Raw genomic sequence first — 27,111 nt, forward strand, 5'->3', positions numbered from 1 at the left:
GTGCATTTTTGTGCTATCTACTAAACCTCTGCCTACTCCAATGTCAATATGAGAATATTCTTCAGTTTTCACACCATAGTTTTAGCTTTCTTACCTAGGTCTATCATCCATCTGAGATTAATTTTGTTTACGGCTTAAGATAGACCAAGGTTTATTTATTCAGCATGGATATCCACCTGCCTTAACCGCCATTTACTGAAAAGCTGGTGCCTTTGTCAAAAGTGTTTAATTACATCTATTTCTGGACTCTATTCCCTTGATTAGAATACCTACTAAACTCTACCACAGTCTTACTCTCATTTTAAGCCAAGTCTTCCAAACAGGTACTGTAACTATCTTAAGACCATCTTGGCTATTTTAGATCTTTTGTATATATACATGTAAATTATGCAATCAGCTTGTTCTCTCTGCTTTGCCTATTCTTAATACCTTGCATTTTCAAATTTTTTAAATTTTAGAATCAGCTTGCTGATTCTTTTTTTACAACAAACACTACTGGGATTTTGATCAGGATTGTAATGAAATCAAAGAAGCTGGGACCAACTGATGTCAATATTGAATCTTCTAATCCATGAACACGTTGTATCTAGCTCCATGTATTTAATTTCTTTCAGCAGTGTTTTACGCACAGTTATCAGTGTAGTTGTCTTACACAACTTCTGTTAAATTTATTTCTAGCTATTTGGTGCTTTTGATATTTTTTTAACATAGAAATTTATTATTGGGGCACCTTGTTGGCTCAGTCATTTGAAGCGTCTACCTTAGGCTCAGGTCATGATCCCATGGTCCTGGGATTGAGCCCCACATCAGGCTCCCTGCTCAGCAGGAAGCCTGCTTCTCCCTCTCCCACTCCCCCTGCCTGTGTTCCTTCTCTTGGTGTGTCTCTGTCAAATAAATAATATCTTGAAAAAATAAAAACAAAACAACTTTATTATTTATAATCATGTCACCTATATTACAGATAGCTCTACTTTTTCCTTTATCTTTTTCTTATTGCATCAGGTATAGTACAAAAAAAATCTCAGTCTTCAATCTTTTACTTCATAAAGCTTCTCCCCACACTACTGTACTACAATCATTCAAAGTCACAGAAACCCTCCACAGAATGATAGTTCTTGATGCCAGTATTTGATATTGTGGTTTTTGGAGGGTTTTGGGGTGGGGTCTTTTGGTCATTCTAACAGGTGTGTAGTGGTAGCTTGTTGTTTTAAGTTGCAATTTTCTAAGGACAAATGATGTGCAGCATCTTTTCTTAAGCTTATTTGCCATCTCTAATATCTCTTGGTGATGTTTCTGTTTAGATCCTTTGCCAGTTTTTTAATCAAGATATTTTAGTTTTTATTTCATCACACCCAGAATTTGCATTGAATTTTATTTGTTGAAGCATAATTGAAATGCAGTATCTTCAGGTGTATAGACTTAGTGATTCAGCAGTTACATAAATTGCAAGATGCTCATTGTAAGTGTAGTTACCAAATATCACCATACAAGTTATTAAATATTGACTATATTCCTTATGGTATACTTTCCATACCCATGACTTAACCTATTTCATAACTGGAATTTTGTACCTCTTAACTTCCTCACCTATTTTACCCATCCCCCTACACCCCTCCCCCTGGCACTCACCAGTTCTATTGGTGAGTCTATTTCTGTTTGTTCATTTGTTTTTGTTTCTTAGATTACACATATAAGGAAAATAAATCATATAAAAGTATCTAATCATATAATAAGTCTTCTTTACTAAGTATTTCTGACTTATTTTGCTTAGCATAATCCCTCTAGGTCCATCCATGCAAATGGATGGCTGAGTAATCTAACGTTGTATATATATATACCACGTTTTCCTCATTCATCTAGTGATGGACACTTAGGTTGCTTCCATAGCTTGACTATTATAAGCAATGTTACAGTAAACATAGTAGTGCATTTGTTTTTTCAAATTAATGTTTTTGGTTTTATTGGGTAAATAACCAGAAGTGAAATCACTGGATCATACAGTATTCCTGTTTCTGATTTTTTAAGGAACCTCCCTGCTGTCTTCTGTAGTGGCTACACTAGTTTACATTCCCACCAACAGTGCACAAAGGTTTCCTTTTCTCCACATCCTTGCTGAAACATCATTTCTTATCTTTTGGATACTGGCCACTCTGACAGATGTGAGGTGATACCTCATCGTGGCTTTGATTTGCATTTCCCTGATTATTAGTAATGTCTGAGCATCTTTTCATAAATCTGTTGGCCATCTGTGTTATCGCCTTTGGAAAAGTATCTATTCAGGTCGTCTTCCCATTTTTAATCAGATTATTTGTAGGGTGTTTTGTTTTTTAGGTGTTAAATTGTAGGAACTCTTTATATATTTTGGATATTAACCCCTTACTGGATATATCATTTGCAAGTATCTTCTTTTGGTATGTTGCCTTTTTGTTAATTTCTTTCACTGTGCCAAAGTTTAATTTGTTGTGGTCTCAAGTGTTTTTGTTTTTGCTTTCCTTGCCTGAGGAGACATATCTGGAAGAACATTAAGGCTAATGTCCAGAAGATTACTGCTCATGTTTTCTTCTAGGAGTTTTATGGTCTAAGATCTCAGTTTAGGTCTTAAATCTGTTTTGAGTTTATTTATTATGAGAAAGTGGTCTAGTTTCATTCTTTCGTATGTTTTGCATGTCCAGTTTTCCCAGCACCATTTATTGAAAGGCCTATCTTTTTCCTATTGTATGTTCCTGCCTACTCTATCATAGATTGGCCATATAAATGTGGGTTTACTTCTGGGCTCTCTATTTTGTTCCATCTGTCTATGTCTGTTTTTATGCCAGTACCGTATATTGTTTAGATTATTAAGGGATTGTGATATCTCCAGCTTTTTTGTTCTTTCTCAAGGTTGCATTGGCTATGTCAGGTCTTTTGCAGTTCTATACAAATGTTAGCATTATTTGTTCTCGTTCTTTGAAAAATGCCATTGGTGTCTTGATAGTCCTTTATTAGGTATGTGTTTCGCAAATATTTTCTCCCAGTCCATGGCTTCTATTTTCATTCTCTTAATACTTCTATTTGCAGAGCAGAAGTTCTTAAGATCAACTTACCAATTTTTTTTTTGTTCTTTCAGGGATTGTGCTTTTGGTGTTGAATCTAAAAAGTCCTTTCTCTTTTAATGTTTGTTTCTCCATTTTTAGGCATGTACCATATAAATCCAATCTGATAATCTCCACTTTAGTAGGTGACTTTAATGCTTTTGTGTTGTGTTCATACTGATGTATTTGTAGTTTTCTATTTTATGTTATGTGTTCTTGTTTCCATGTTTCTTTCTCTGCCTACTTTTCCTCACTTCTATCAGATTCATCAGGTTTGCTTTATTTTTCTTCTATTAATTATCTTTCTTCTATTAATTTAAAAAGTATAGTCCATTTCTAATCTTGAATCTAAAGTTATTTGGGGTTTTCATCTTCCTAAACAACTAGAAAAATGTGGAACTCCCAATTCTGATTGTCCTATCTCTTACATGTTCTCCAGGATTGTTGTTCCAATAGTATATTGAAGCCTTGGAAATGAATCATTCTTGCTTAGAGTTAGCCACAGGTTTACAAACTTCTTTGCTTGCTTTTTTTCCTGGCATATCTGTCCTTTCTAGTGAATCTAGTTTTCTTTCCTAAACTGTATCTTTTTTTAGTTCTTGAAACCTTTTCACTGATAATAAGCACTTGGGGGGAGTTTTTATAAAACTACCTTTACTTCTGCCCTCATTTCTGAGTAATAATTTTAACTAGATTTAAAATTCTAAGTTGGGGGGGCGCCTGGGTGGCTCAGTGGGTTAAAGCCTCTGCCTTCGGCTCAGGTCATGGTCTCAGGGTCCTAGGATTGAGCCCCACATCAGGCTCTCTGCTCAGCAGGGAGCCTGCTTCCCCCCCTCTCTCTACACACCTCTCTGCTTACTTGTGATCTCTCTCTCTGTCAAATAAGTAAATAAAATCTTAAAAAATAAAAACTTAAAAAAATAAAATTCTAAGTCAGCCATTATTTTCTCCTATTTCTTTGAAGAATTTTTTTCATTGGCTTTGAACTCATTTGTTGCTATTAGGAAATTGCCATCTAATTACTGTTCCTTTGTGGGAAATCTGCCTTTTGTCTCAGCCTGCTTTTAAGATTTTTCTTTATCTTTGGTGTTCTGTAGTTCTACAGATATATATACAACAGATCAATAGATGTAGAATTACTTTTAGTCTTGGTGGCATTTGTTGTACTTCAGTCTGAAGATCTATTTAAACAATTCTCTAAGATTACTGGTTTTCATCTCTGAGCATATTAACTTACCCATTTTTTGTTTTTACTTTTTAAGATTTTACTTACTTATTTGAGAGAGACATGTTAGCACCGTGGTGGGGAGTGGCAGGCAGGTGGAGAGGAATGAGCAGGGAGCCCAGTGTAGGGCTTGATCTCAGGGTCCTGGGATCATGACCTGAGCTGAAGGCGGATGATAAAGCGACTGAGCCATCCAGGTGCCCCTCAACTTAACCATTTTTATTTCCCTTTTATAACTCTTACTAAATACATGTGAGACCCTTTCAGTCTTCAGCCTTTTATTTTTCATTGCTTTGCCTCTGAGTTGCTTTCTGTGTTATTTCTTCAAGATTTCTCTCTTCTAGTTCATTAACTTTTTTTTAGCTTCAACTAATATTTTATTTTATTCATCAATTAAGTTTTGAATTTCAGTGACTGCATTTTTCAGTCTGAGGCTTTAGTAATATATAGTATGCTTTGTGGTTTAGAACTTAGAGCACAGGTACATTGCAGGGTTCAAATTCTAGCTTTACCACTTACTACCTGTGATTAAGTTATTTTTCTCATCAGTTAAATTAGGATAATAGTATAGATATACTACAGTTAGAGAATCTAATAGTTTAGAATGAGAATTATCAGAAGAATAAAGGGATTAAACAGTGTGGTAAGTGCTGTGTATTAACTGCTATTGTCACATTTGCATTTTTGTCTTACTTTTTATTTTTTTTTTAAAGATTTTATTTATTTATTTATTTGATAGACAGAGATCACAAGTAGGCAGAGAGGCAGACAGAGAGAGAAGAGAGGAGGAAGCAGGCTCCCTCCTGTGCAGAGAGCCCGATGCGGGACTTGATCCCAGGACCAAAAGATCATGACCTGAGCCGAAGGCAGAGGCTTAACCCACTGAGAAACCCAGGTGCCCCTAAACTAAGGACTTTAGTTAATAATGTATTAATAGTGGCTCATCAAGTATAACAAAGGTCTCACGCTAATGCAACATGTTAACAACAGAAGAAAGGGAGATGAAGGGTCCTTTCTGCTCAGATTTTTGTTAAACTGCTTAAAAAAGAGAGTCTATTAAATTTGAAAAGTAATGAACTATTTGTACACATGAAGGCACACAGGACTAATTTATTTGTACTTTTAATTTAACCCCAGTAAAAATACCATTACTTTATTTTCCCAGAGCAAGACAAGCTTATTGAGTTTATATGTAAGAATAAGAAAAAATAATTATCATATTCCACATATATCAGTGAGACTCACTGATATATGTGGAACTTAAGAAACAAGGCAGAGGATCATAGGGGGAGAGAGGGAAAAAAGTGAAATAAGATGAAACCAGAGAGGGAAACAAACCATAAGGGACTCTTAATCTCAGGAAACAAACTGAGGGCTGCTGGAGGGCTGCTGGGTGATGGATATTGGGTGCTATGGTGAATGCTGTGAATTGTGTAAAACTGATGAATCACAGACCTGTACCCCTGAAACAAATAATAAACTATATGTTAATAATAATAATAATAAAAGAAGAATAAATAGCCAGGACAACCTATCAAAAGAGAACAGTGAACAAATGCTGGCTCTACCCCATAAAAACTGGATGAGTTTAGAGCCCAAGCGTCTGCTTTCACCACCTTTCTGATGTACTGAGTGAGTGGTCTTCGTCCTGTTTCCTTTTCCTTTCCTTCCCTTTCTCCCTCTTCAATTCTCTGTAGTCTGACTTCCACTCACTCAATATTTGCAACTGCCAAATACAGTGGTCTTTTCAGAGTCCTTATTTTTCTAGAGAGATGAGCAGTCCTCATCTGGGAGCAGTTTTTTGCCCCTATGGGGACATGGGGCAAGGTCTGGAGCCATTTTCCATTGTCACGACTGTGGCATGCTGTTGGCAGCTAGCGAGTAAATGCCAGGGATGCTACTATCCAATAATGCAGAAGGCAACCTCCATAACAGAAGTCACCTGGCCCCAGAGGTCGATCATGCCATGGTGGAGAAACCGTTTTAGACTTCTCTCCTGCATGGATAGGATTTTCTCCACTTACTTTCCAACTCTCTTCCTTGGCTTTCTTTCCCCTCGACTATTCAGCTTCTCTCTCATTTGCTGCCCTTCCCACCATGAACCCTCTAAATTCAGGCTCAGCCCTTGGCTCATTCTACTGTCCGGCTTACCAACAGCAAATGTTATGCTGATTAAGTAGGACTCCCAGACTTCACCAGCTTTGAGCTGTCACCATATTCAACTAATATCTCCAACCATAAGCTGGATTTCTCTATTGGAATGTCACATTATCAACCCAAACCCAATACTCTTAAAAACAGAACCTATCAGCATACCTTTACCCTCTGAAAACCAGATCTCTCCCATCTTCCCCGCTACCCACAGTCTCATTCAGTCAGGCTCAGAAATCTCGTGCATTTTGGACTTCTCTGCTCCACATCCTCTACCTCCAATGAGATCTCCCTAGGTCTGCCCCTTTCACACTGGGCTCTGGATCCAAATGGACTGCCCTGTCTATGGTGTAAATGCCCTTTCTCATTTACACCTTCTTCCAGGCTCTCAAAGTATCCATGTGTCCTTTCTACTTAAGCACAAGGTAAATATACAGCCCGGAATTTAGGAACCTCTTCAGTCTGACCAGATTTATGCTTTTCAGTCTTATTTATGCTTTTCAGCCTTTTCCTGACTCTGCTACTTTTAAATGAACTGATTTACTGACTGCCTCCACGTCTATGCAAACATTTCCTAGTCCACAAGGTCTTCTACATACTCCCCGACCCCGTGGCTATCTGAGCTCTTTCCTACCTGGCAAACCCTGTTGCTGTCAAGAAGCTGTCTGTCTATGGCCCACAGATGTCTCCCAACTGAATCCTGCAGATGTCACATAGGCAAGAAACATCTAATTAACTCAAGAAAAGAGACTAATATACAAAGGCCCAGAAGATACAATTTATCGAGACTATTTTGTTCATTACAGTTATAAATTAAAACTTTAAAATCTAGAGAAAAAGTCTTATTGTTGAAAATTAAGCACAACAGCAGAGTAGGGTAGTGAGAGCAGAATCTGAGCTTGCATACATTTCTATTAGTGCCAACACTGCTGCTCTACAAGTTCTGTGCCTGTAAAATATGGTAATGTACTTGCTTTATAAAAGGAATGTGTGGGTTATATCAGAGAAGGTATGTAAAAGTGTGTAAAGCTGGCACATAAATGGTGCTTATTAGATGTTAGCTATTACCAACATTAATACCCTTGATAAATTTCTGGGAACACGACTCTGGTCTTCCTCTTGTACTCACTAAAAAATGGAATTTTCCAGAAGGCCGATCCATCCAGGCCTCCTCATCCTAGGAAATGTCAGTGGAAGATAGGTCTAAAGTTTCTACAATGGATTGCTTCACTGATTTCATAATTCTAGCACAAGTCCCCAGGGCAGAAATATAGTGAGCTCCTATTTTATTCTGTTAAGGAAGTCAAAAGGATTTTGGTTCCCTTGATATAGATATATGTTCCAATTTTTTTCTTTTTTTTTTTTTTAGCAGGCACAGGGTCTGAACTCAACACCCTGAGACCAAGACCTGAGCTAAGATCAAGAGTCTGACACCTAACAGAAGGAACCATCCAGGCAGTCCTCCCCAATTTTTAACGTAGTGACTAGGAATTTAATAGCATGGTTACAATTAAACCATTTCTGCTCATGTCCAATAATCTTATGAAATTAGTTACCATAGGGGACACAACAGGCCAGTTGTGTTTTGGGGCTCTCTTGTTTCATAGATAAGGCATTCACAAAGAAATTCCAGCAAAAAAAGAAAAATAAACATGATTATGACCCACGTTTTCCCACAGATAAGAGCAGAGCGCTAAAGGAGATCAGCTACTTGGGTGTGGGCTTTTATAAGGAGCAGTTCTGACAACTCACCAAATAGGCTGAGAAATCTATTTGCAACATCATTTTGTTCCTCAGCCACAGGCATATTATGTCCCCAAGCAAATGCTTTCATACTCACACTGAATTTGGAGGGCTAGCTTTGGTACCATGTATAATTCAGTCTAGCTGTCAGCCTAGTCTTTAAAAGGATCCATCTATCCAAGGGGTACCTGGGTGGCTCAGTCCAACTCTTGATTTTGGCTCAGGTCATGATCTCAGGGTCATGATCTCAGGCTCTGTATTGGGCTCTGTGCTGGGCATCAAGCCTGCTTATGATTCTTCCTCTGCCCCTCTCCTTCTCTAAAAAAAATAAATAAAAATAAAAGGACCCATCTATCCTTGATCCCATATATGGAACTGCATGGGCTTTAGAAGCCATCATAACAGGGGCGCCTGGGTGGCTCAGTGGGTTAAGCCTCTGCCTTCGGCTTGGGTCATGATCTCAGGATCCTGGGATCGAAGCCCAGCATTGGGCTCTCTGCTCAGCAGGGAGCCTGCTTCCTTCCCCCTTTCTCTCTGCCTGCCTCTCTGACTACTTGTGATCTCTGTCAAATAAATAAATAAAAATCTTAAAAAAAAAAAAAAAGTCATCATAACAGTATCCCGAATCCAAAAGGACAAAACATACTGTCAAGCAGAATCAAATTTGCTTTGTCAATTTCAGGTCAAAACTGGTATTTGGAACATCCTACCAAAGAATTTCAGTAAGTGTTTAACAGCAACCATGCTGATAACCAAAAACTGTTTACTATCTCGTTTTCTACTGACATATTCCATTATTCTGGTCCACCTCTAGAGGAAAGGTAACATAAAGAAGTGCAAAGAGCAATCAACTCGTGATTTAACTTTTGATTTTGGCCAGTTACTACCTTGGGGTTACGTCTTTTGGGTGCCATTTTTCATCTATAATATGGGGTTTAACATCATTTGTTCACTTCCTGGTTAATAATGACAAATGAATGAAACAATTTGGTGAAAGTTCCTAGTTTACTGAAAAAACAACAGGTGATGTTTGGGAAGTATTAATACTTAAACCTGTAAAATGTGAGATGGGCTTAGGAGATTACCATAGTGGCTTTTCAGTCTTTAAAAAAATAAAAATCTAGAGAGTACTTTGTTCAAAGGAAACATTTAAAGCAGATAAAAGTATCTCTAGGTGAACCAGGAATTACGTGTGTTCCTGTTCCCCACCCACTGTGGTAGTGGGCTCTGAAAGGAGTTTCCAGAACCGGTAGGGCTCCAAGGAACATGGCATGAAAATCCCTACTTCAGCCCAGTCTCTGGCTTTACACATGGAGAAATAGCCCAGAGGGCTGAAGCAATGGCCTAGAAGCAAGAAGGCTTGCCAACAGTGGACTGTTTATAGACGGTTAACACTACAGTCCAAAGTACAGCCAGCACTGGTTCAATTTACCTTAGAGACCCTGGAAAGCCATTGGAATAACAGTCTTCTCCTGGTCTCCCAAAAAAGTGTGTGCAGGTAGGTCCCTGCCTTTATGTGCCTGGGCCCCACAGCGGTGCCGCCTGCCAGGAGCTCTTCTCAGCCTTTGGGAGCCTCAGAATGAACAGCACCATCAAGGATGGTTTCTACCAGGACCTTCTGAGACAGCTTGAGGAGCAGCCTCCTTGGGGTTAGTGACCAGCTCCGCAAAGCCTGATGGTGCCTCTCTCCCCTAAAGAGCTATGTTCACAGCTGTATTTCTTCTGCCCTCTCAACCTGTTCTGAGTCTTTCAGCTTCTTCTGTAATCGTTTCTCCATGTGAACACCCCTCACCTTTTCAATTCCACTGCACCTTTAGAGTCTTGTGTTTGGAATTTCATATCAGTCACTCAGTAGGTTTTTCTGCCTCAATGCTTTTATTTCCTTTAACCTCCCCCATAACTTAATTCCAGAAAGAGCATGACTTAGAAGAAACAAAAGATCTGGCTTCAAGTTCCAGTTCAACCATTTACTAGATGAGCAGCCTCGACGCTTGTACCTGTTTCTACTTTAAAAAAATAGCTATGACAACACTTGCTCCATTTATATCTCAGAGCACATGACAACATAAGAACAGGATGTCAATCATAAAGCCATCAACAACAATCTTTATCAGTACTATTATCACAACACTCTTAGTCATCTCACTGTCTCCTTCAAAAATATTCAGCGATCCTTATCTGAAAAGTGAAATCTTATGCCTGTCATACAAGTTCCACAAGCCTGGCCCCATCCACTGCCAGGCTTCTTGCCCATCCTTCACACACAAGGCTTCATGCCAGCCTAGGTGATGTCTCCATATCCCCCAAAACATCTTCTACCTAAAGTACCCACCTTGACCTATCAAAAAAGTACCACTTTCTGAAGCTTCATCTAATTACTTAATGCAGAAGAGATCTCTTTCCTCTGAAAGACACCCATATTATTAACACCACCCTGGATGCATTTAATTGCTACAGTATAAAAAATTCCCCTGAACACACACACACACACCACCTACCTACCCCTCACTAGATACTGATCAAGCTCTCAATGGATTACATCTAGTTACCAATATGCCAGGCTGAGGGACATCTGCAAGCCCACAGGCCCAGCATGGTTAACAGAAAGAGATACTGAATGTGTATTTGAAAATGGCAAAAAAGATGAGTAATAGAGTGAACAATTTAGCCATCTCCCACCCATCTCCCCTCTGGTAACCACCAGTTTGGTCTCTACAGTAAAGAATCTGTTTCTTGGTTTGCTTCCCCTCCACCTTTCTTTGCTCATTTCATGAATTCCATATATGAGTGAAATCATATGGTATGTGTCTTCCTCTTATTTTACTTAGCATAATATTCTCTAGCTCCATCCAAGTCATTGAGGCATACACTCATGATGAGCCCCTGGTGTTATCTAGAAGTGCTGAATTTGGGGCACCTGTGTGGCTCAGTTGTTAGGTGTCTGCTTTTGGCTCGGGTCATGATCCCTGGGTCCTGGGATCGAGTCCCACTTTGGGCTCCCTGCTCGGCTGGAGGCCTGCTTCTCCCTCTCCCACTCCTCCAGCTTGTGTTCCCTCTCTAGCTGTGTTTCTGTCAAAAAAGTAAATAAAATATTTAAAAAACAACCAAAAAAGTGCTGAATCCTAATATTATACACCTGAAGCTAATGTTTAATCAAATTCCAGTTAACATAAATGTAAAAAGATGTGAGGACAGAGTGGAGACAATGTGCACACAGATTTAGCAGATGGCCATCTAGAAGAGAAACCAACACTGCTGACATCTTGATCTCAAACTTCTGGCCTCCAAAAGTGTGAAAAAAAAAATGTTTATACACACACAACAATCAGCTGTAAGGGATAAGAGAAACATCCAGAAGATGGAGGCTGTGGGTGGGATTAAACAGACTGGATGAGCAGAAGCCAGAGGATTAGGTCCTCAAGACCTCTGTCAACTGTCCAGATGTTGACCAATAAGTGGAAATTAAATGCCCAGGATAAACAAATGTTTTAAGAGAGCACTGAAACTAACTGGTTAAAGATTCAACTCTTGATTTTGGCTCAAGTCATAATCTCAGAATCATGAGATTGAGCCCCATGTCAGGCTCCACAATGAGCATGGAGCCTGCTTAAGATTTTTGCCCACCACTCCATGTACAAGCGTGCATTCTCTCAAGGAAAAAAAAAGGGGAGTGGGAGGAGAAAGCACTGAAGCTTTAAGTGTTGTACCCCAGCAGAGCCTGGCACAGAATGGATGCTCAGTGAACATCTGATCAATGAGCCAAGAGGCAGGACACTCACAGGCGGAGAAAAGGCAGCCCCATGGCTCTCACTGGCCCACAGCTGTCAGAGCAGGCTCAGCAAGGGCCAAAAGAGCTGCTATGGCAGAAACTAAAACCTGTATGGGCTGAGAAACCAGTGGCAATGTAATGGGTAGGAAGGCAGAGCATCCTAAAGGGAAGGGGAAGGGGAGTCAGGGGAAGGCCTGGCACAGCAGCGCTAAAGGAGGTCAGCAGGGAAGAGGGAAGACATGGCAAGTACCTAAGGAAATGGTGTGGTAAGTTTTTGAGCTGTGTTTTCCTCACAACCTCAGCCAGCAGTGCCGAGCCCAATGCAGAAAGACAAGAGGGCTACGCCAACCAGAATACAAATTCCTTGTGGGCAGGGATCATGCCTGCCTTATCCGCCACCCATAACCGAAGCCTAGAGCAGACACATATGAAATACTCTATAGACTATTTGGGTTCCAATCCTAGTTCTACCGCCACCAGGCCACTGTCAGGTCTCTAAAACGGGAACCTTACTCTGTAATTCCTAATTAAGAAGATTAAATAAATTAGAATTAAGAAAGCACTTGGTGAACATCGCAGAAGGCATAAACTTGTTGAATCACTGTTGAACAGAAACCAATGTAACATTGTGTCAATTATACTAAAAAAAAAAAAATCAAAAACCATAAAAACCTAAAAACCAGTTGGTCAGCATATATAGTAAGCATGATGAGTGTATCTGGTATTATTTATAATGGGTTTTCTTTGGGGCCCTGAACCTGGTGCAGAACCTCCTCATCTCAAGTGATAGGTATACTCATGACTAGTCGTCCAAGTGCACAAAGGGTCTAGAGGCCCTAGGTTGGGGGTGCTCAGGACTTTTTCCCAATCAGGGATAATGCTCCACCAGACACGCTCCCATGAGCATGAAAAGGGGCATGCTCTGAGTCCTTGGTCTACTTGTAGCAGAATCCAAGAAAGTGAGGGTGGGGATAGGACCTCTCTAGTCATCTCCTGTGCATAAAGGAAGTCATCTTGCTGACTTTGGTACTGATAACACAAGTTTTGACAAAGTACATGAGGCACACCAACTAACGCTAGTATTTTGGAGCCACAGTTCCAGGCAACCACGTCTAGCCAGTGGAATCTACTAATATTTTCTTATGTGACCCAATTTGATTTTCACTGCAGAAAAAGAAGAAAAAAAATCAGACAGATGAAAAAAAAAAAGACTATTTCAGAGCCAAAGGAACAGACATTAGAGAAGTATTGCAAAGCAATGCTGAAAATCAGAGCAGGGTACCATACCTTATGTTTCCTCAAAAAGCTATGGTGGTTTTATAGTTAAGTATTTGTCTCGTTTTCCCCTAAAGTGGCAGCACCAACATTTCTGCTTCTCCCCGATTATCCTGCAATGCCTGTCAGTTGCTAGGCAACTGTAACTTGCCAAGGCTTTCTGCCCACCCACAATGCACAGCTTTCCTAATTGTGCTCACTGGGTTTGCCAATTAGTCCTTGGAATTATCTTTTAACCAAAGTTGCTTCTTCAAGTTTGTCTTCTTGCCCGCTTGGTCCTGTGGTAAAATTCAAACACTGTGTTTGTCATCATGGCCCAGAATTTCAAGAACAACAAACTGCCTATCAAATACAGGATTATTTCATGGTAGGATCAAAACTATAAATAGCCTGAAATAAAAGCAACCAAACAAAAGAGAAAACTGGTAGCCAACATAACATATTAAGTTCAAGTGTAAATGCTAGTTTTAAGTTTCTTTGAATAATATATTTCTGGCTGAATGTACTCGTCTTTATTTCATAGAATAATTGTGACCAATTTGTCAATTAATCACATATTGAACCTGGAAAAGGCTCCAACTATACAAATCTTTAGGTCATGTATCCTTTATTGTATGAATAAAACAAAGGCTTTTTAAGCTGCTTTCTTGAGTTTTGTGAGGTCTGATGAACATGAGCTTAATACCTTGTTAACAGCCACGAAAATCAGGCAGTTCATGTTCAATACATCATACAGAGAGGTAGGTAACTTCCGCACATGTTTTCCAGCATCATCCTCACAACACTCCATAAAGAAGATAAAACCAGATTATAAAGGATATTCCCCAAATTTATGTGGCAAGGCTATAAGGGACAACTGCAAACTAGAGTATGATGTTTGGACTCCATCCCAGTGTTATTTCCTCCACAGGACATTGACGAGGTAAGATCACCCAGCCTCTGAGATACCTGGGTTTGATGAGTCATAGGGTTAAAAGCTCTTAAACCCAAGCAACTAGTAGTAGTGGTCTGAGGAAGAGGAGCAGGATGGCTGGGGAATGGGAAGACAAACTTTTTCCATCTACCCTTTTCCTATTCTGTGCATGCATTACCTACTGGAACATTCTGTAAGGCTCTCATTCAAGTATGTATAAGTCGTTAATGATAATGCTGTGCAGAGTCAGATGTTGAGGATCTAAAGATCAATAAAACCTGGCACCTGTTCTCAAGCAGTTCCTATTGTATGGAGATATAGGAACCCAGAAATAATTAAGAAGGAACATGTAGATAAAGACTAAACAAAAAGTGCTACAAACACACAACAGGGAAAACAAGGAATTCAGTCTGCTGAGCTAGAAAAATTTTCAAAGGGGAACACTTGAAATAGACCTTCAGGAGAAGTATAATCATTCTGGACAGTACAAAAAGAAAAACTGAGAATCTGAGAAACAGTGAGCAAATGATTGGTAACTGCATTTTATAGGGAATATCTATTCACTCAAAAATTTCTGGGCTGCTATAGACCAGGTGCTATGCCAGGCATGGTAACTGCTGGTCTGAAAACAAGACATTAAACAAAAGTTTCCAACAGGATGAATATTTTAGCAGGAAAAGTGTAGGATTACAAGCTCATTTTCTCTTAAAGTAGAATACTTCTAAAGCATACAGTTCAATAAAGTAGAGACTTCATTAAAAATGGTTTTGGTGCAGAAATTAGAATTCTCGGTGATATGGCAACTATACAATAAAACCTAACCCAGGGTCTATGCAAAAGGCTTTCAGTCAGAACCTCAATCTCAACATATAATGACAGAGAGAATATTAAAACTTTGTGTTTGTTTGTTTTTTTAAAGGGGAACCCTCCTACACTATTGGTGAGAATGCAGGCTGGTGCAACCATTCTGGAAAACAACATGGAGGTTCTTCACAAAGTTGAAAATAGAGCTACCCTATGACCCAGCAATTGCACCACTGGGTATTTACCCTAAAGATACAAATGTAGTGATCCAAAGGGGCACGTGCACCTGAATGTTTATAGCAACAATGTCCACAATAGCCTAACTATGGAAAGAACCTAGATGTCTATCAACAGATGAATGGATAAAGAACATGTGGTATATATGTACCATGGAATACTATGTAGCCATCAAAAGAAATGAAATCTTGCCATTTGCAACAACGGGGATGGAACTAGAGGGTATTATGCCTAGTGAAAAAAGTCAATCGGAGAAAGACAATTTTCATATGATCTCTCTGATAAGAGGAAGTTGAGAGGCAATGTGGGGGGTTTGGGAGTAGGAAAAGAATAAATGAAACAAGATGGGATCGGGAGGGAGACAAACCATAAGAGACCCTTAATCTCACAAAACAAACTGAGGGTTGCCGGGGGGAGGCGGGTAGGGAGAGGGTGGTGGGGTTATGGACATTGGGGAAGGTATATGCTATGGTGAATGCTGTGAAGTGTGTAAACCTAGTGATTCACAGACCTATACTGCTGGGGCTAATAATACATTATATGTTAATAAAAAAATAAAAAAAAACTGGATTCATAAAATTTTTATTTATTTATTTATTTTTAAAGATTTTACTTACTTGTCAGAGAGAGAAAAAGAGCAGCAGGCAGAGGGAGAAGCAGGCTCCCCGCTGAGCAGGGATTCTGCCCGACGCAGGACTTGATCCCAGGACTCTGGGATCATGACCTGAGCTGAAAGCAGATGCTTAACCGACTGAACCAGCTGGGTGTCCCAAAACTTTGTGATTCATGTATATTTAGAAAGATAAGGGAAAATGAGAACTGTAGTAAAGCTAGTGTTTTTATAAGAGTTCAGTCCCTGATCTGAATATCAATGGGGTAAACAAAGTCCCCATGATCACAAAGTCAAGGTCCTCTACTTACAACGGGCAGAGAAATGACACGTAATAAGACAGTATGTATACACTGGAAGCATCAAGTGAAGGGTACTTCTAAGGTGATAAGGGTCTTCCCTCTCCCCACTCCCAGATTAGGAAATTAGATCTTTTGGGTTTCTACTTGTCTTTCAAAAGATTTACTTTAAACAGCTCTACATATGCTGGTCAGTGTGGTTCTCCAAAGCAATCACACTGCGGAGTTACTCTTTCACTCCAATAAAGCAGCCTCCTCCTTTGCCTCAAGATAATTATAGAATTTCTTTTCTCAAATAGCCTTTGGATGCTGAGGTTCAGTCTTTTAAATATGTTCAAGGGTAATTTTGCCTAACTATGAAAAATAAATCTCAATTTTGAGAACAGTAAGAAATTATTTTCAACTCCAAGTTGGGGAATAGGACAGAAGGATCTAAGTGTAATAAATACCAATGAATCCTATGGAAGGCAGAATTGAAAGATGGCCCCCAAGATTCCTGCCCTTGCTCCCGATGTACCCATCTGGTAGAAACCTCTCCCTTTGAGCATGAGCGAAATTGTGAACATGATGGGATTTCATTCCATGATCAGGTTACTAATAAACTGAGTTTATCAAAAAGCTTGGGATGACTATGGGTGAACCTGATTTTATCAGGTGCAGCCTGAAAAGAGGAAGTGGGGTTCCTTCCTGAGAACAGATTCCCCTACAGACTTCAAAGAAGCAAACAGCATTGGGGTGCCTGGGTGGTGCAGTGAATTGAGCATCCCACTTAGTTTCAGGTCAGGTTATGATCTCAGGGTTGTTAGACTGAGGCCCTTGTCAGACTCTGGGCTCAGAGCAAAGCCTGCTTGAGTTTTTCTCTCCTTCTGCCCCTTCCCCTGCACACTCATTCTCTAAAATACATAAATCTTTAAAAAAAAAAAAAAAAGGAAGCAAACAGCTTTGTTGTGACCTGTCCCCTGCAAAGAGCAATGGCACAGAAACCAGAGGAAGTACTGTGGAGTCAAGAATGGCCCCTGGACTGTCACCGAGAGCACAGGACCCTCAGAGCTCTGCCAACAACCTGTAGGATTGGCAGAGGACCCCAGGCCTTAAAGGAGATCATACATAGCCTGGCTCACACCTTGATCCTGTGCAGAGGACTGTGTCCAGACTCCTGACCCACAGAAAATGGAGGATAATAAATCTGCAGTTTTATTTAAGCTTAGTTTGTTGGTAACTTATTACACATCAACAGAAAATAGAAAACTAACCCATGGCCAAAAACTGAACAGTGCCTATTTAAGAAACAATGCTGGGGGTGCCTGGGTGGCTCAGTATGTTGAGCATCTGATCTGTGGTTTTGGCTCAGGTCATGATCTCAGGGTTGTGGGATCAAGCCCTGCACTAAGCACATCTGCTTCTCCTCTCTCTCTGCTCCTCCCCCTGCTGTGCACTCTCCATAAATGAACCTTCAAAAAAATTTATAAAAATAAGTTAAAAAAAAACAATGCTTGTTAATGTGCCTTAAATTCACATCAAAGGAAATTCTTGAGTGACAAAAAAATTTGAGCAATGGCAGTTTTTTTGGTAAAACTACTTAGTTTCAAAAGGTGACCACCTTGAAGGACAATACTTTTTTGATGTATGAATCTCAATTATTAAGAAAAATTCTCATCATGTCAGAGTCAAAATCTGTATTGCTTATCATCCATCTTGCTTATTACTGTTACTTTTTCTGGTCAACTTGTTTTAATTTTGTTGGACTTAAGGAGTTATTAATCAAATATAATTTTTAACATGGACTGGTAATATACAAAGTAGAAAAGGGACAAAAACTTAAATTTATGTAGCTTTTGATATTTTTGTCTTTTGCTAAAATCCAATTCTTAAGACATAATCTGTCTGCCACTTTGTTGATGGTTATATTTGCTAGACATTATCACTTCATTTGGACGAGAATCTGTGGTTGTCGGTATAACTATGTCTCACTCTCTCAAGTAGGAAAATGTATTAAATGAAAGGATAGCAGCATTTATAAATCAGTTATTCATAAGTTCTGAATGATGACTGATACTATCCAACAGGGCAGAATCTACTGGGTATTTAGAAATATATGTTTGTTTTTTTTGCTTTTACCATGATGTGGCATTTGCTATGTGAGGCCAGGTTATTAAATACCCTATAATACATGGGACAACTCACAGGACAAAACTATTTTGACCAAAATGCCAACAGTGCTCTGTTGAGAAACCCATTATTTGAGTATAAGCTACGACATTAAAACCATGTCTTATTCCAGAAAGCCTAATGGAACATCTGTAACAAGATATATTTTTAAAAAGTACTTAATTGTTCTAATCAATGCAAATTGTAAAATACATCGACACAGGACTGCTTTCCATAGACCCAGGACTAAAAGCTTTAGGAAACACAGGAGACATGAAGGCAATGGCAACTCTGCCTTGAAAGCACGTAAAGGACAGTCTGCCCTACCTTCGCACTCCAACACCACCACTTTGTTTCTTCTCAAACACAACGAGCACAAGCATGTGTATCCCCACCTCTGCTTCTCTGCCCAGAATGTTTTCCCTCAGCTATCCATCCCAAGGCTCACTTCCTCCTTAAATGTCTCCATGTCAGTGAGGCCTTCCCTGACCATCCTATTTAATGAGCAGCCTCCATCCTCGACCCAACCACTCACCACTCAACAGTACAGGGCTAGAGGGTGTGGAGGGTTCTTAGGCCCCTGTAACCTCCCTGTTCTTCAGTTCCCTTCCCCAGAGAGAGGATTAACAGCTACATGCAGAAGACTGAGGATTACGGGTGGGGGGTATGTCTGTGTGTATGAAGCATGACTAGAACAGTGTCTGGATCTGGTAGTAAGCATTAAATGTTGGCTCTGAACCTAAAAAGAACCTGAACCAAATTCAAAATTAAGCTTCTACTTAACTCATTTAATGGCAAAAAAAACACTTAGCTCATTTGGTGGTAAAAGTTGACCTAAACAGACATGAGGCTACTTGTAATGCCTACCACAGTACAGCCTGTACCATGTTGTCTTTCTAAACTCTAAGTACTGAACTACATCTAGTCAGAAGGATTCTGAGTAAAAGACAATGCACCTGAATTATTCTACTTTGTTTTTCTCTACAGCACTTATTACCTGATACATACACATTTACTTTTTTGGTAACTCCCACCACAATAAAGTCAAGGATTATTTTATATAATTGTACCCCCAGCACCTGGAAAAGTGGCTGGTACACAGTAGATGCTCAGTATAGGCTGAATGAAAGGTTAAGTTCTGTGACGTCCAAATAGAACGTGTAACACTTCTCTTAGGTAGAAGGAAGATTATTTCTGAAGGATGGTGACCACTTGTTCTTCGACTCAGGGTCTAATTCTTTTGTTTGGCAATGGAACACTGGTAAGTGTGAAAAGCCCGCTTGTTATGTAGTTCCTGAGGTTTCTCAATTCCCAAGACATCAGCCTTTTGCTACCCTCGCCCCTAAAAATGCCACGAAGGCTTAGGGTGTCAATAATTAGTTCTAAAGAAAACTCCAAAGCATACCAACTGCACCAAACTTCTGAGTACAACAGACAATTCCATGTGACACTCTCACCATAAGTCAATTTGCACTCAAAGTGACCGTTCTCCCACTAAAACAGTTCCATTTCCCAACTTCCATATGGATGACAATGACCACTCCCATCTCCCACTACACCCCAAACATAGGAAGCATGTGAAGCACCTTCCACATTCACTTCTGCACAAAGTCTAGGCAGCACTTTGACGATCACAGCCTCAATCCTGGACACCACTAGCTTCCTTGTTAACAAATTGTTACTGACCACCCCTACATGTCAGGTGTGGAGGGAGACATGTCACACTGACAGGGAAAGAAAAGTGACCAAGCAGGAGGCCCAGAATGTTATGGAAGGCGCCAGTTAAGGAAGCAAGGAGAGTCTCCATCATGTTGAGTTGAGACCTGAAGGACAGTTCAGGCCTTGCTGGGTGAAAATCTATGTATGTAGAATACTCAAAATTATTACAATTGCAATTAAATAACTGCAATTAAACTACAAGTTGTTTATAAAACCGCTTCTGTTCTAACATAAATGCCTGGAGAGCAAGAACTGCACTTTCGCTTATCCTTCTATCCCTATGCCTGGAGTTGGCAGATTTGCCCACAGTGTGCAGATACTTGGTGCGTAATGGAGAGAGTCCTCAGCTCTGTAGTCCTATTCCTTGTCTGTGGAAGGGACACAACCACCTCACAGGCTCCTGTGCTGGCTAAATGAAACAACACAGGGAAAGTGCTAGAACTTTCCACATGACAGCTGCTCAATGAAGGTTAAGTCTCTCTCTTGCCCCTTTCTTATCCCCACAGAGCAGAAGTAACTTTTTTTTTTTTTTTGAAGATTTTACTTATTTATTTGACAGAGCAATCCCAAGTAGGCAGAGAGGCAGGCAGAGAGAGAGAGAGAGAGAGAGAGAGGGAAGCAGGCTCCCTGCTGAGCAGAGAGCCCGATGTGGGGCTCCTTGATCCCAAAACGCTGAGATCATGACCCGAGCAGAAAGCAGAGCTTTAACCTACTAAGCCACTCAGGCGCCTCAGAAATAACTTTTTAAAAGTCTCCGACCCAGGGACTGATATTTCACTGAAGATTCTCCAAGGTGATTAGAAGTCTCAGGACAGGGCGCCTGGGTGGGCTCAGTGGGTTAAAGCCTCTTCAGTTAATAAACTTGGCGAAGTTTATTAATTCATAAATGTTAAGGGGATGAACTAAAATTTGGATTTGGGTCTGTATAACTCCAAACCCATGCTCTTCCCACCATCCTGACTGCCCTTCCTCAAGAGAGATTTTGGGGTATGTGCTCTACAGACAGTACCACCCCTCATTCACAGAGCCCATACCCACCTGCTCTTCCCCACAAATGCTCACCTTTGCTATCTAAGTGGCCATAATTTCTCCTTGCTTCCCAGCTGGCCCACAAGCAGCTACTCATTTCCCACAATCCACTCACCACCCAACAGCCTGGATTATCTTTAAAAGACACGTATCAGATGTCCTTCCACTGTTCAACTCTCAAATGACTTCCACAGCACTTAGAATAAAACTCTTATTCTGGCCTTTAAGGCCCTGTATGCTCTGGCCTGGCTTCTGCATGGCTGCACTGGGCTGTTCCAATGTTCCACACACTCCACAACTGAGGGCCTAACCCCACCTTTAGGTCAAGCAGACCCCTGTTCCCTCCAGACATACTCTAACATCACCCCATTTTGTTGTTTCCAGTCCTCGTCTGCTATTGCACACTCACTCGTTTGTATACAGTCGGCCTCTCCCACCCTGCTCGAGCTAAAATGAAAGCTATTAGGACAGGTTCTCTGTCGCTCTTGTTCCCCACAGTATGAGCAGTGCCTGACACAGGGCGGGTCTTGCTGGGCACATCGCTCATGGTCTCAAGCTTTCAGTGAAAATACAGCGTCTTGAGCTCCATACGGCTTTACTAGTGTCCTGAGTGTTTAACAATAACTGTGTTCCATTTAATTCTTGCTACTCACAACCCAGACTTCTTGAAGGAAGAAATGGAGGTCATACTGTGTCACCCTGTGTTCTCTCTGCCTGGCATACCACTGGCATTCAAGAAATGCACTCTGAATATTATGGCTACTTAAGAGGATGACTTGGTACCAGACCTGCATGAGCTGATCACTGGTTACTGGGACAGAGTAAAGCAAGTAAACACTGGCGCACAAACTGAACAGGGAAGTTGTTTCAAAGGCCCTTCAAAGCAAGGGTACTAGTGTTATAAGCAGCACCACACATCCTTTAACAGTTGTACATTTTGAAGATTAGAGACAGAGAGTGCGTGCAAGTGAGTGTGCAAGCGAGGGAAGGGCAGAGGGAGAGAGAGACTCCAGCAGACTCCCCGCAGATGGAGAAGTTCCACTCGGGGCTCAATCTTCTGACCGTGGTGTCATGACCTGAGCCAAAAATCAAGAGTCAGACGCTCAAGTGAGTGAGCCACCCAGATGTCCCTGCTGTAAATTTTAAACTGGGCCTTTGAGGAAACAGAATTTGGACTCTTTGAGAGAGGAGGGGCAGCATGTGTTAGGCAGGTGTGTTTCATAACATGATGTGGGAGAACAGAAGAGAGGGCCCTGCCTGGGACACAGTGTTTCAAAGAAACAACAGATACGTGTGCATAAAGGGTTGATAAAAATGCTCTCATTCCAGTGGTTGAGAAGGTCACACACAGTGGTCATACTAGACTGTCACTAGTAACTTTAGCGCCTGTATTACGATTTTACTTCCATTTCTAGTTCTTTCACTATACTTTATCGCAACAAACTTACACTGTGGACTTCTTGTAGCCTGGGGAGCACATCACTGAGTGTGGCCCCTCACTCACCCTTACAGCTGCTGTGCACATAAGGGATCTGAGGTTTGGATCCAGATCCTTTCATAAACTTCTCTGCAAGAAGAGACAAGACAATGATGTAGGAGCTACAGGCTCCAGTGGTGGAACCTTCATCAGTGCTCTAAGGATGTGGACGAGAGAGAAGTTGGCAGGAGGGTGGCAGAGTCCCCAAGAGAGGACACCAGACCTGAGGCAATTCTTGGGAGGTGGGCAGCAACTGGAAAGGCAGAAAGTAAAGACAGAGGGATCAGGAGAGGGCTGCTGGTAGGGTGATTACTGGGGCACAGGAAGTTGCTTCTGGTAGTTCATGTTAGAGAACAAAGAATAAGAAAGGAGGAAATGGTATGATTAGGGTCACAATGCCAAGGAGATCTCTAGATACTAGTACACAGGAAGTGGGGGGAACCTGAACATGAGACAGTTGAGAAAAATTCATGCTTCTGAAAGGTGAATGGGCATCAACAACTAGGAAAGGAAAGGTGGCCTGGGAAGTGGACCCTCTGAGTGATGGGATGGCAGAGAGGCAATCACTTCACAAGTCCAGGCAGTACCTGACTCGGTAATTTCATAGATCAGAAAAGTAACGTCTGAGAGACTTTAAGGATGAACAGGCTTTGATTATCCTCCAAAGCATCCACATGCCCAACTCAAGCACAGAATCACCCCCTTCCTGTTTTAATTACTTCTTTGTCTGGCTTCTAACATCAAACATAAGATTTAGGTAGTACCTTTAAGAAGCTTCTTATTATTTTTAAAAAGATATTATTCATCAGCAACTGCACACACGCACATGCACACAAGGATGGGGAGAGGCAGGCAGAGGGAGAAGCAAGCTCCCGGCTGAGCAAGGAGCCCAGTGCAAGACTTGAGCCCAGGACTCTGGGATCATGATGGGAGCTGAAGGCAGGCGCTTAAATGACAGAGTCACCCAGGTGTCCTGATGCTTATGTTTTTATCCCGAGTGCCCCGTATTCACAAGAGGAAGGACTGCAGAAAATGCTGCAGAATGCTCAAAGGAAGGAATAGCAAGAGGATGGCTGGGCTGTAAGCCTGAGGATAAAAGAGGGGGCAGATGCCACCAGGGTCAAGATAGATGTTAGGAAGGAAATATCCTTCTACATAAGAGCTCAGTTTGGGATGTTCTGACTTGGAGAGAAGGTGGCAAACCAAGAAACAAAATGGAGTTCCTGGTAGATGTCTCTTATTTTGGATCTACAGCTTTCCTTATTGTAGAAGGGCTGAGAATGGGCTCTAAGTATTTTCTAAATTATTACTTCAGTTATGTCAGATATACCTCAATACGGGGATGCTATGTGGATTTTTCTTTTTTTTCATATCACAATCAAAGTAAAGTGATGCAGTTTCTTTTGACTGGTCTTCACAGAAAATAGGTATACACAGAAAATAGCTGTTAAGAGTGGCATTAGAAAGCCAAAGTGAAGAGCACCAGCTGTGAAGTCAAATTCCTTGGGTTCAAATCCTGCTTCCATAACTTACTACTATTTGCCTATGGGCAGCCTACTTAACCATTCTCCAAGTTCTCATGGAGCAGCTGTGAAAACTAAATGAACACAAAAGCACTTAGAACAGTGTCTGGTATATTGAAATTGCCAAGTAATTGTTTTAATTTTTTGTATATTTTGGTAAGTTGATAGTTTTCAGTCTAGGTATTCCAGAATGAAATTAGAAGCCACAAATCCATGACAAACTTCAAATTCTTAACAAATTAACTTCTGAGTCAGAATTTAGTAATGAATAAGCAGTTATTCACAGAATACAAAACAGCAGATACGAAGTGAATAGACAGTGGACGCTTTCTGGACTTAAGAACACAGGGTGCTCTGGCTTGAGAAAATCCATTCTGAAGCTTCGTGAATCTTTTTTCTCTCATTTAGCTGCAGCTTCACTCAGATGTTCCCTGAAAACCCCATGTACTTTTCCAGCTCCGTGGCCTCTGCACCCCTCTGCTCAGAGTCCCTTCCAGTCCATCTAGTTTACTCTCAGGCGTACTTCCAGCCCTACTTGCGATACCACTGCCTTACCTTTAGCAGGTCTCTGACCCATCTCGACCCCACCCCCAACCGGATAATACATTTCTGAGGGTGCTTTCATCAGATCCTGACACAGGTAAGCAACTAATGGACAGGGACCCATCTCTTCCTGCAGCCTCTGCATGGCACAGGGTCATGTCTTGTTCTGGATTCCCAGAGCTGAACAAATGTCATTATACTCAACTACAAAAACTCTGCCTTTAGACAAGGATCACTCAGTGTTAAACTCAACCTCACTTTATGCCCTTAAAATAGGATCAATAAACACCCAACTTTAGTGAAGTACGTCCATCTTTTAACTCCACCGTGAGGAAAATGATCCCCAAATAAACAGTAAATTCAACTTTTCCAGGGACGTATAAAGAGACTCATGGCTACATTTCTCTAGGCAACAGTTTTCCCAGCAGGATAACATGACGCTAGATAAGACCACTTTTACCAAATAATTGATATATTTCTCCACATGGCTTCTCCTAGATTGGTTAAAATCCTATCTGATTTTTCTCAAAGTTGGAAGTATAGCCTTCAAGTTCAGTTCAGCCTTCATGCAAAGTGTCATGATTGCAGGAAGAACCTTGACTCATACAAAAAAAAATGAACATATAATGGGTAGAGCCCTAAAACATAACCCACACTGTCAAGAGAATTCTGTCAGACCAGATTGAGAAAAATATCAAATTTAAGGTACTCAACACAAAGCAAAAGAATGGTTGTGTAAGTAAACAAACACCAAACATTTAGCCTGTGGGGTGAATGACAGCCTATTACTCAACTATTCCCAGTGGTAGCATTTCAGAATTGCAAGCAGGTAGATAATTCACCTAGTTTTACTGACTCATCATCAGGGTATACAGGAAGTGACCATCACACAAAGCATCAGGATGGGGCAGATGCAATTCAAAAAGCCAGGTTTTAATACTGCAACTTAGTACAGTTTCCTTTTTACTCAATAACTTGGCTTAACAGACAATTATTGAACAGGTGAGTTGACACTGAAATGTGGTCTCTGAAAATCCAGTTCCTTTGGATTACATTCAAGGGTCCATAACATACCCCAATTTATGCACTTATTGGTTAGCTTTGTAGAAGGCTAGCTAGCATTGACAATTTCTCATCACTAAGTCAGGAATATTTAAATAATTTAGCTTTAAGTGTGTTAAAATAAAATTGGGAGAGGGACTAACAACAATCTCATACTTACCAAAGCAACTAGGGTTTGAACTTGCCCAAAAGGTCAGGCCATACATTTTAGAGGTCTCTGTTCTCCCTGGCACTACCTATCTGTCTCAGGCAATGATTCTCTACCCAGGAAATACCTAATTCAGGTCCTCACATCCAAGAAACCTCCTTCAGAAGCCAAAGTTTCTCAGGCGCCTGGGTGGCTCAGTTGGTGAAGCAACTGCCTTTGGCTCAGGTCATGATCCTGGAGCCCTGGGATTGAGTCCCGCATCGGGCTCCCAGCTCCACGGGGAGTTTGCTTTTCCCTGTGACCTTCTCCCCATCTCATGGTCTCTCTCACTCTCTTTCTCAAATAAAAAAATAAAATATTAAAAAAAAAAAAAAGAAGAAGAAGAAGCAGCAGCCAAAGTTTCTCTTTAAAAGACACACAGCAAAGAAATGTGTACCAACTCCCCTGGTCATCCTTGAGTCTTGACGGTGAAGCCCGAACTAGCATAATCCCAGCTATTATGGCCTCCAGTCCATTATGTCAGATGTATGGAGCCTTGAGCATCTCATTGAACTCTCACGACAACCCCAAAAGACCGCCACTTTTCCCAAAGAATAGGAAATAGACTTGGATTAAGTCCATTTTGCAAGTTCATAGAGCTAGTAAATGACAGAGCACCTTAAATCTTCATTACTCATCTGTATGTTTTTTCATTACACTTTCCAGTGTAGTGGAAAAAACTTTTGTGCTTCAAAAACTTTGCAGAAGCCCACTCTTGCATCTGATGTATACCCCTAACACTGTTCACGTCACACAGTTCCTTGTCCTGAGGAGGTGAAAAGTGTAACCACTAATTTCCATAAGCTAGGGAAAGAACTTGGTTTTGTTTCTAACTGGCTTTTTTAAGAGTTTCTTTGTATTTTTAAACTTTTGTTTCAAAGTTTTTTCATTAAAGAAATTACTGTCATACCTTAATTATTACTAATGACATCAATTGTGTTACTAAATCATTAAGAGATGCCTAATGGTGTTTGGTCAAACTAGGAGTCAGTTCTCTTTTTCTAAGAGCATAGCAATATACCTTGCTATAGACACAAGAATGCTTAGTAGGTAAGGCATTTCTTATAGGCAGTAATGAAAATTCTGAAATCATAGTGTTCATTGCACAATTCTGAGAGTATACAACTAAATCATTAGATTGCACACTAAATAAGTAAAACTTAAAATGTTAATTATTTAATAAAGATGTTTAAGAAATACTTAAGAGACTGGATTAGCCAAATATTAATTATCTAAGAGAAAGTAATTAAGGAATACTAGTTTTACCATATCATTTTTGTTCTGTATTTACCCTGAATGTTAACTTGCCTCATTCCTACTATTGAA

The 27,111-nt window shown here is 40.5% G+C and overlaps 1 protein-coding gene across 4 annotated transcripts in view; it reads right to left on the reverse strand.

Moving 5' to 3' along the window:
• TDP1 (tyrosyl-DNA phosphodiesterase 1) overlaps positions 1-27,111 on the reverse strand; it is an 86,014-nt gene that overhangs the window by 28,737 nt on the left and 30,166 nt on the right. Inside the window, exon 14 of one of the 4 annotated variants that reach the window (XM_059373537.1) lies at positions 5,483-5,759. The exons of the other annotated variants lie outside the window; for them this stretch is intronic. Within the exon in view, the coding sequence (XP_059229520.1) occupies positions 5,744-5,759 (16 nt within the window). The 3' untranslated portion in view covers positions 5,483-5,743. Of the gene's footprint in view, positions 1-5,482; positions 5,760-27,111 lie in introns of those variants that run through there. 4 annotated transcript variants of the gene reach the window in all.

The sequence above is a fragment of the Mustela nigripes genome, chromosome 13, assembly GCF_022355385.1.
Source record: "Mustela nigripes isolate SB6536 chromosome 13, MUSNIG.SB6536, whole genome shotgun sequence".
NCBI lineage: Eukaryota > Metazoa > Chordata > Mammalia > Carnivora > Mustelidae > Mustela > Mustela nigripes.